At 48.4% G+C, this 10000-nt stretch overlaps 1 protein-coding gene across 1 annotated transcript in view; it reads left to right on the top strand.

Annotated features, from left to right (window-relative positions):
- The window catches only part of dnah5l (dynein, axonemal, heavy chain 5 like), a 60116-nt gene that overhangs the window by 39050 nt on the left and 11066 nt on the right, over positions 1-10000 (top strand). Inside the window, exons 53-72 of the mRNA XM_085417603.1 lie at positions 1-198; positions 281-415; positions 560-736; positions 1402-1491; positions 1590-1724; positions 2340-2441; positions 2533-2700; positions 2781-2987; positions 3170-3262; positions 3540-3776; positions 5105-5170; positions 5318-5458; positions 6246-6377; positions 6846-6956; positions 7042-7196; positions 8293-8414; positions 8688-8917; positions 9046-9204; positions 9285-9441; positions 9541-9686. The exon at positions 1-198 is cut by the window's left edge and continues 20 nt beyond it. Of these exons, the coding sequence (XP_085273729.1) occupies positions 1-198; positions 281-415; positions 560-736; positions 1402-1491; positions 1590-1724; positions 2340-2441; positions 2533-2700; positions 2781-2987; positions 3170-3262; positions 3540-3776; positions 5105-5170; positions 5318-5458; positions 6246-6377; positions 6846-6956; positions 7042-7196; positions 8293-8414; positions 8688-8917; positions 9046-9204; positions 9285-9441; positions 9541-9686 (2961 nt within the window). The remainder of the gene's footprint in view (positions 199-280; positions 416-559; positions 737-1401; positions 1492-1589; positions 1725-2339; positions 2442-2532; positions 2701-2780; positions 2988-3169; positions 3263-3539; positions 3777-5104; positions 5171-5317; positions 5459-6245; positions 6378-6845; positions 6957-7041; positions 7197-8292; positions 8415-8687; positions 8918-9045; positions 9205-9284; positions 9442-9540; positions 9687-10000) is intronic.

Below are 10000 nucleotides of genomic sequence, written 5' to 3'. Positions count from 1 at the left end.
AGCGGTGCTGGGAAGACGGCGTGCGTCCACACGCTGATGAAGGCCATGTCTGAGTGCGGCTCGCCCCACCGAGAGATGAGGATGAACCCGAAAGCCATCACAGCCTCGCAGATGTTCGGCATGCTGGACGTGACCACCAACGACTGGACGGACGGCATTTTCTCCACACTGTGGAGGAAAACTCTGAAAGGCAAAAAGGTTGATGGAAGCTCAACATGTTCCCTACATTCATGATGCTCCAGTGCAGATGTATATGTACGTGTGTGTGTGTGTGTGTCAGGGGGAATACATCTGGATTGTGCTGGATGGTCCGGTTGATGCCATCTGGATCGAGAATCTGAACTCTGTTTTAGACGACAACAAAACTCTGACGCTGGCAAATGGCGATCGAATCCCCATGGCTCCCTGCTGCAAGGTCAAAGCAAAACAAACAAAGCTCACCTCACTTCAGCCAGACAGTCACTGTGGTGCAGTTTGACATAATCCACAAACATCATGATCAGAAACCGGAGATGCATCGAGGTCAAGTCAGCCCATATATTTTATATTCTTCCCTCAGATTGTCTTTGAGCCCCACAACATCGACAACGCCTCCCCAGCCACCGTGTCCAGGAACGGGATGGTGTTCATGAGCTCGTCAGTGCTCAGCTGGAGGCCCGTCCTGCAGGCCTGGTTACAGAAACTAGCAGAGCAGCAGGCCAGCGCTCTGAAACACTGCTTCGACTGCTGCTACCAGGTGAGAGCCGCCGGGACACAATTAGACTTATTTATCACTTTAATATTGATAAGATGTTACCACCTGGTCAAACATACACAACAAAGGAGCGGCAAAGCAGTGAACCATAAAATAACCTCATCTGAACTCAGCAAACAAGGATCAAAGCTTCTTTATTCAATTCTCTTCAGTTTTATTTATGTAGCACCAATTCACAACAACTATCACCTCCAAGCACTTTGTGTTGTCGGCCACAGACTCTCCAATATTACACAAAAGAAGGAGAAACGAGGAGAAGCAAGTGCACTGTGACTCAAACTGGTCCCAGCACAGCACCCTGATGAGCTCCATAATTAATCATAGTGAACTTGACATGAACACTGCTATAGACAACAAACAGGTTTTCTTACCCGCTGTAAACACGTTTATTTCTGCTGTAACGTTGGACATGTTACCCTGTTACCCCATCCACCTCTGGTGGCTGTTAGAGGAACTGCAGTTTTTAGCACTTGACCATTAAAGTCTGTTCAGTTTGGTGTTTATCGCTTGTTTCCAGCACCCATGTAGCCAAACATCAGTTACTGATGACGTTGTAAGCAGAGATTAGAAATGCATCAACCTTGAAGGTAAAGAAATCATCAGACAGCAGGAAAGCTAAAGGTTAGTTTTGTATTCTTCTGTTTCAGGACTTGTTGGACTTTGTCTTCACTGCTGTGTCCGCTAAGATGCAGGTGCTGGAGTGTATGTACATCAAACAGACTATTGACCTGCTGCAGGTAGGACACAGCAGTAAAACACCAGAAAAACTAGAATCTGAGTCTTCCAAGTTCTTGTTGCCCTTTTGTTTGGTTATTTTTCATATTTGTGCTTTCAGGGTTTGCTCCCCGCAGCGCAGGACAAACAGGGTGGCCATGATCATGTGGGACGCATGTTTGTCTTTGCGGTCATGTGGTCTCTGGGTGCACTGCTGGAGCTGGATGACAGAGCCAAGATGGAGGCCTTCCTGAAGGTGTGTGAAAGTTTTCTTTGACTCCATAACAAACCTCGTTTTCAAATCAAATGAACCCGTAGTGTGAATATTTACCGTCTACAGAGGCGGGATTACTCACCTTTACCCGCCCCCACCCTTAAGTAGAGGGCTAGGATTAAGGCTATGACCTACCCACGGTCCTGGTCAGATTCTCGTACCACTTTTCCAACACACTGACGTCTGCTCCTAATCTAGAACAGTTTCACCATTTTATGCTAAAAGAAAAAAAGTTTGCAGTACAACCTTGGACCCAGTGACACCAGTGCCATTTGAAGAGCCTGTCACATTAGAAAGAAAATGATCCCCAGTTCACAGACTGATGATCAGCACCCACTTTATTAAGTTTAGATACCAAACCAATCAAACTTTGACTGGTTCCAAGCAAAACGGGAAAAGACGTCTAACAAAGGGTCACTCATCTGGAAATGAGTCAGTCCAGCTCTGTTATCACAATCCTGAACACCACGGCCTCCACGGCTGGAGCAAACGAGTCACATGGGACTTTAAAAAAAGGTTTTTAAAGGATATATCTGGTTGGAAATGGATATAAATATTCCATTTGAGTTGAAAGGTGTTTTTGTTTTTGTCTCAAAGGCCCACAGCTCATCTCTGGACCTGCCACCCACTCAGGACAACCAGACCATCTTTGAGTTCACCGTCAGTGAGCAGGGAGACTGGGAGCACTGGTCCAACAAGGTGAGAGGACTCTATGTTTCTCCTGAGTGTTAATCGCAGAGAATGAAGTCAGCATGCTGCATGCATGTTCTGTGTTTATGGTTCTGATCAGGTCCCAGAGTATGTCTACCCCAAAGACCACGTCCCTGACTACTCGTCCATCCTGGTTCCCAACGTAGACAACGTGAGGACGGACTTCCTGATGCAGACCATCATGAAGCAGAGGAAGGCCGTGCTGCTGATCGGAGAGCAAGGAACAGCCAAGACCGTCATGATTAAAGTAAGAGTGCGCTCAACCGTTCACCAGCACAGGCTAGCACAGGCTACAGCATGCAGCTTGCTCTCTGGCTCCCCCTGTAGGGCTACACTGGAAAGCTCGACCCAGAGCTCCACCTCAGTAAGACAGTGAACTTCTCTTCGGCCACGCTGCCCGGCATGTTCCAGAGGACGCTCGAGAGCTACATCGACAAACGCATGGGCACCACCTACGGGCCGCCGGCCGGACGCAGGATGACCGTCTTCATAGACGACATCAACATGCCCGTAATCAACGAATGGGGCGACCAGGTGGGCTTCAGGCTCTCTGTGATTGGTCAAACCTTTTCTAGCTTACCTCTTTGTTTCTCACAGAATAACCTCCACATCACAAATAACCAATCAGCTCAGTTTTTCCCCCACCCTGTTCTCTTTGATATGCATGTAACCAATCAGATTATTGTATCTCTGACACGCCCCCACATCTCACTCAGATAACCAATGAGATCGTGCGTCAGCTGATGGAGCAGGGAGGTTTCTACAGCCTGGATCGTCCAGGAGAGTTCATCACTGTGGTGGATGTTCAGGTGAAGTTTGGCTGTGGTTGGAGCGCTGTGGCACATTCTGGATGTTTCCATGATGACAGACTGATGAAGGTTGCTGTGAGCAAAGGCAGGAGGACGCTACAGATATACTGGAGTATTACAGCTGTACCTAATGAAGTGGAGGGAAATATATGAAGTGAACACAAACCTGTTGGTTTGAGGGATTCCTTCAAAAGTTTTAAATCATAAACAGAGAGATGATGATGATGTTAGATCATCTGCTCTGTGACTGACTGATGTGTGTAATGATGTTTACCAGCTGGTGGCAGCCATGATTCACCCCGGCGGCGGTCGGAACGACATCCCTCAGCGTCTGAAGCGCCAGTTCTCCATCTTTAACTGCACGCTGCCCTCCAACTCCTCCATCGATAAGATCTTTGGCACTGTGGCTCAGGGCTACTTCTGCCCAGAGAGAGGCTTCCCCGGCCCGGTGTGCCAGCTCGCCGCCGCCCTCGTCCCCACCACCAGGCGGGTGTGGCAGGCCGTGAAGGCGAAGGTTTGTTTTTTAAATAAGATCAAATCGGACCTTCAGAATAAAAGAAGGCTAAAATGTATTTAATTCTTTATAAACAGTCATTAAAAAATTATATTTAAAGCAGCTGATGATCACTGAAAGATCCCCTCTGAGCTTTTCTCAGGTTAATTCTCATATATTAGGAGGACATGAGGAGGGACTTTGTTCTAATCAGGATAATCAATACTTGATAATCAAAGTCATCATCAAACTTCATCCAGGATGTATCAGATCTCTGCTCGTGATTAGTTCACCGCTTCATTTAATGATGATGGAGATTAAATGTCTCTGCTTTTCATTTGAAGGTCACATTTACTGCACAGATTCAGATTTTCAAACACCTGATGCCAATTTTGTCACGTGAAGGCAAGATAGGAGACATAACACAGTGTGAGATGAGGGAGGAAACACAGGGCTTAAATCCACATAGGGAGCAATCAGGGAGACAGGAGGGAAACACAGCTGGACAAATCAGGGCTGACGACACGAGGAGGCAGAAGCAGACACGTTGAAAGAGTCTCGTGTTAAAGTAAAAGAGGAAATGTTCCGGTCACTGGGGGACTCAAATGCAGGACTCCTTGCTCAGAGGAAGAACAGAAGGCTTTTCCTCACAAACACCAGGTGAAATGTGTGACAGGGACTCAGTGCTCTATACAAGCGTGCGGGGATCAGGGCTCCAGGGAATCCACGGGGAAAAGCAGGGCAACACTCTCACTCCTCTTCACCAGTCATTCACTCCTCTCTCGCAGCAGAAACTCCGTAGGGAACGAGAGCAGGTCCAGGGGGTCTGTACACAGGAAACAAAAGCGTTAACACAAGAAGCTGAGACGCGGGAACTAGACTGTAGTGTCCAAGCCGGGATTTCACCGACACAGGTCAAGCAACGATCCAGCGAAGAGCAGCCTGGCTTCTTCCCTTTAGTAGAGGCCAGTTAATGAGACGCGGGTGTTGATCATCTCCCAGGTATGTAGGCCAAAGGCGGAGCCCACAATGAGCTCCGCCCAGGCGACAGAGGGAGAGAAAAAGAACACAAAGCAGAACTTCTCAGGAAACAACACAGACGCAGCCTCGATGAGGGGAGACAGAGCAGCTATGGACACAGAAACCATAGACAGAGAACTCTAACAAAGAAAGCAAAAGACCAGAAATGATCAATAATAATGTCACACTGCAAACTCTGGCTCGACGACCCAGGCACCCGAACAAATTTGACATGTTGATGAGTTTTGAGAATTGTAACTTTGCTTGACTTGATTTTGTTTGCATTCAGTCTGTGGATGTTTCTCAGATGTGATCGTCTCTCTCCTCAGATGTTACCGTCTCCTGCAAAGTTTCACTACATCTTCAACCTGCGTGACCTCAGCAGAATCTGGCAGGTAGGAAAAATCACACATGGTTTTATTTCTTCTTCTTTTAATCCTGAATAAACGTTTTGTCCTTTTTCCTGAGACTTTCTCACTCGTACATTTATCCTGAAGCAACTCTCTGACCCGGCGATGTGAACGAGTCCTTGTGTGTTTCAGGGGATCCTCACGGTGAAGTCAGAGGTGTGTCAGAGCTCTGAGCTCCTCTCCGCTCTCTTCCATCACGAGTGCTGCAGAGCGATCGCCGATCGATTCGTCGACAGCGGCGACAGACGAGCGTTCGGCAGCATCGTGGAGGCGGTGTGTGCGCTCTGACATCAGCACTGTGGCCCTCAGTCACAGCTTACAGAACAGAAAGAACATGACCTGCTGCTTGTTTTGGCAAAGACTGAGTTTCCTTTTTACACTAAATAACTCAATAAATGTTAATAATACTGAAAACTAAGAGAAGGGGATTTCTGGGAGATATAGTTGATCCATTTTTAGGAAATTTGCTCGTCAAATAAAAGATTCCAAACTGGCAGCTTCATTAACCCTGGACGTGACAATAAATGATCCCAATCTCAAATATTTTGTTCTTTTACAGATGATTTGCTACCAGAGGAGCTTTGCATGAGTCACAGTTCAGAATAATCTTTATTTCTCTGATATCAGGCTTTTGTTCAGGAATGAAATCAGCAGCTACATGAACGTCATCGTTACATCTTTGGTCGGCTTCTGCCGGCTCTCGTGTTGCATCTTTGTCACCCTTTGTGTTCTGTGTTTGTCTCTTTTTGTGTGTCTGCTTTTACTTCCTGTCGTTGTGTTTTTCTCGCCCTGATTGTTTCCACCTGACTCTGTGTTCAGTCATGTGTTTTACTTCCTGCTTCTGTTTTTTTGGTTTGATTCACGTTTTCTGTGTAAAACTGAATTTTCAGTGCAAAATAAAAACATTGTTGTCCAATAAACGTCTCTGGAATCAGAGCCGACAGATTAAAGATGATACAGGAACTTATCTCATGAGACAACAACAACTTTTTATTTAAAGTGCGGCACAAACAGCAGTGAGTAAATCTTCTGGACTGTATCTAACGCTCCTCTCCCTCAGGTCACAGTGGAGGATCATGGGAGAGCTCTGACTGAGCATGCTCAGTGGAACAGCTGCTTTGTGGACTTCCTGCGTGAAGCCCCGGAGGCGACGGGAGATGAACCTGAAGACGCTGAGCTGGAGGCTCCGAAGGTCTCAGAATCTGATTTATTTTAATATTTTTATTAAAGTGAATTTTTTATTTAGTCGTAAGTTAAATAAAGTCCAGCAAAAATGAAAAGAGACTAAAGCTGTGTCCCAAAACGCCGGCTGCATCCTCCGGAGGCTGCGTTCGAAGGCCGATTACGTCACAGCCAGGCAGCGAAGGCTGTCCCAATTCGTCGACTCCTTCAAATGCGGCCTTCACTAAAGGATGGGTCGGGTGTGTCCTTCGTGGCCCACCATATCCCAGAATTCATAGCGCGGCCCAGCCAATTCCAGTTTCCAACAATGGCGGCCGCTGAGTTTTAATATTACTCTAATTAATCCACGTAGACCGCGAAGGCCGGGTCCTCCGAAGGATGGAGCCGACGTTTTGGGACACAGCTAAAGTCTTCAGGTCCCTCAGTGTTGGATAGTTTTCTGATGGTTTCTAAGTGTGGACACTGATATGATTGACAGGTGTACGAGCCAATCCCATCGCTGGACCTTCTGGCAGAGCGGCTGTCGGCTTTTCAGCAGCAGTACAACGAGGCGGTGAGAGGCGGAGCCATGGATCTGGTCTTCTTCAAGGTGATGATGACTCCTGTCACACTCTTCACCATGACCTTTGTTCATATCAGCTGATGGTGACCCTCTGTGTGTGGTCCAACGACAGGACGCGATGATCCACCTGATGAGGATCTCACGCATCCTGAGGACGCCACAAGGAAACGCCCTGCTGGTCGGGGTGGGAGGGTCGGGGAAGCAGAGCCTGACGAGGCTCGCGTCATTCATCGCAGGATACCAAACCTTCCAGATCACACTGAGCAGGTGTGTGCTTCCTGCGATTCATCGTGACCAACGGAAAATAAACACAAATAAGTCAGGTGTGAAAAACAAACTCACTGGGCAGAAGTCTAAACAGGTGGTGGGACACAGTCTCAGTGACCCACCACTCGTCCAATCAGCACTCGTCCAATCAGCACTCGTCCAATCAGCACTCGTCCAATCACCGCTCGTCCAATCAGCGCTCGTCCAATCAACACTCGTCCAATCACCACTCGTCCAATCAACACTCGTCCAATCAACACTCGTCCAATCACCGCTCGTCCAATCAGCGCTCGTCCAATCACCGCTCGTCCAATCACCACTCGTCCAATCAACACTCGTCCAATCACCACTCGTCCAATCACCACTCGTCCAATCAACACTCGTCCAATCAACACTCGTCCAATCACCACTTGTCCAATCACCACTTGTCCAATCACCACTCGTCCAATCAACACTCGTCCAATTACCGCTCGTCCAATCACCACTCGTCCAATCACCACTCGTCCAATCACCACTCGTCCAATCACCACTCGTCCAATCATAATCCAGTGTCCCTCATCCACAAGATATTCACACTCCTCCCTTTCAGGCAGAACTCCTCACAAACCCGCAGAAGAAAGTCTGTAAATGAAGTTCTGTGATAAACTATTTTATTAATACAGCAGCAAATTAAACAACAGCCGCCTCACTGTGTTTATACTGTAAGATAAAGACCCTACAATAACACCACCAATCAGACGACCCCCTGTGAACAAGCACTTGGTGACAGTGGGAAGGAAAAACTCCCTTTTAACAGGAAGAACAGAAGCAGAACCAGGCTCAGGGAGGGGCGGGGCCATCTGCCACCACCTGTTGGGGGTGACGGAGGAAGACATTCATTTACTTTTCGAACATTCTGCCCCCAACAAATATTTAACACAATAAAAAGGAATTTTCTTCCTGCTGAAAGGGAGTTTTTCCTTCAGAGGGGATCGTCTGAGTGTTGGGGTTTCTCTGTGTTACTTACAGTATAAGTGTGTGTGTGTGTGCGTGCGTGCGTGTGTGTGTGTGTGTGTGTGTGTGCGTGTGTGTGTGCGTGTGTGTGTGTGTGCTGCAGGTCGTACGGCAGCAGTAACCTGCTGGAGGATCTGAAGTCTCTGTATCGGATCGCCGGTCAGCGCGGGAAAGGCGTCACCTTCCTGTTCAGCGACAATGACATCAAAGAAGAAGCCTTCCTGGGTGCCAACGATCAGCTGACAGCTTTGATGATTCACAGATGATGAAACTCGCTCACGTCTTTAGTTTGCACCACAGCAGAACAAACATCAGCTCAAACTTTATCTGTTCATGTGAATCATCATGTGAAATATCAGGAAGTCTGAATGTAAAAGGAGGAAAAGTGATTTTTTTACACTGTTTGTTTGTCCTGCTGATGGAAGCAAAGGTCAGAGGTCAGGAGGTCATGGGGTCAGGGCCCGTCTTGTTTTCTGACTCCTGTCTCCTCTCCTGCAGAATACATGAACAACGTCCTGGCGAGCGGTGAAGTTTCCAACCTGTTTGCTCGAGACGAGCTGGATGACATCACTCAGGACCTGATTCCCGTGATGAAGCGCCAGCATCCTCGCCGCCCGCCGACGCCCGAGAACCTCTACGACTTTTTCCTGTCCCGCGTGCGGAGCAACCTCCACGTGGTCCTCTGTTTCTCGCCTGTCGGGGAGAAGTTCCGCTCTCGTGCCTTAAAGGTGCGGCGAGGACTCAGGTTCACTGGTCACATGACCCTGATGATGCTGTAAGCTGGTGGAGCCAAAGGCTCCGTCCTCCTAAGAATTACTGTTTCTCATCAGTGACCTTTGACCTCTGCCCTGAACAGTTCCCAGGTCTGATTTCCGGCTGCACAGTGGACTGGTTCCAGCGTTGGCCTCAGGACGCCCTCATCGCTGTATCGCATCACTTCCTGTCTCAGTACCAGGACCTCCGCTGCTCAGAGGACGTCAAGCAAAGCATTGTGGTTACCATGGGAACCTTCCAGGTAGCGCTCCCACAATAATCTGGTAGCTTATAATTGCCAGCGTATTGAGCGGACTGATCACATGACCGAGATGTTCACAGGACCTGGTGGCAGAGAAGTGTGGCGAGTATTTCGAGCGTTTCCGCCGCCAGACGTTTGTGACGCCAAAGTCCTACCTGTCCTTCATCGACAGCTACAAGCTGGTCTACACAGAGAAGATCGCTCACGTCGGCACGCTGGCCGAACGCATGCAGACAGGTGAGCATGGTTTGATGGGAGGGGCTAAACCGTCCTGTACTTCCTGTCTCAGGTGGAGAGGCGAGCTGATGCTGCGCATGCTTGTGATGCTTCCTGCAGGTCTCTGTAAACTGATGGAGGCGGAGCAGTCGGTGTCTCAGCTCTCTGAGGAGCTGCTGGTGAAGGAGAAGGAGCTCGCCGTCGCCTCCCAGAGGGCAGACCAGGTCCTGCAGGAGGTCACGGCCAAAGCTCAGGCTGCCGAAAAGGTGAAAAAACATGTTTCCTGTTAGCGAGCGAGACGAGTCTGAAAGGTTTATTAGCCTGTTATGAAACATAAAGCTAACGTGAAGGAGCCTCAGACGCTGTTTGTCATCATGTTACTGAACAGAAGTGCAGAGCGACGAGGAAACAACATGTGAAACGTTGAGTGATGGTCACAGATGAGTCTGACTCTGGGGTGAACCTCTGACGTCCTCCGTTTGTGCTACACAGTCTTCACTGGCATTTTTCTTTTAATTACATGTAAACCGGGAGCTTTACAAGTGGGCGGAGTCAGCTAGCTGTTTAATGCCCCGCTCTG

The sequence above is a fragment of the Rhamphochromis longiceps genome, linkage group LG9 (genome assembly GCF_057381845.1).
Source record: "Rhamphochromis longiceps isolate RC_006_pf linkage group LG9, R_longiceps_female_GT1.1, whole genome shotgun sequence".
Lineage (NCBI taxonomy): Eukaryota > Metazoa > Chordata > Actinopteri > Cichliformes > Cichlidae > Rhamphochromis > Rhamphochromis longiceps.
Note: the sequence above shows the minus strand (reverse complement) of the source record. Positions and strands in the feature narration are given on the sequence as shown.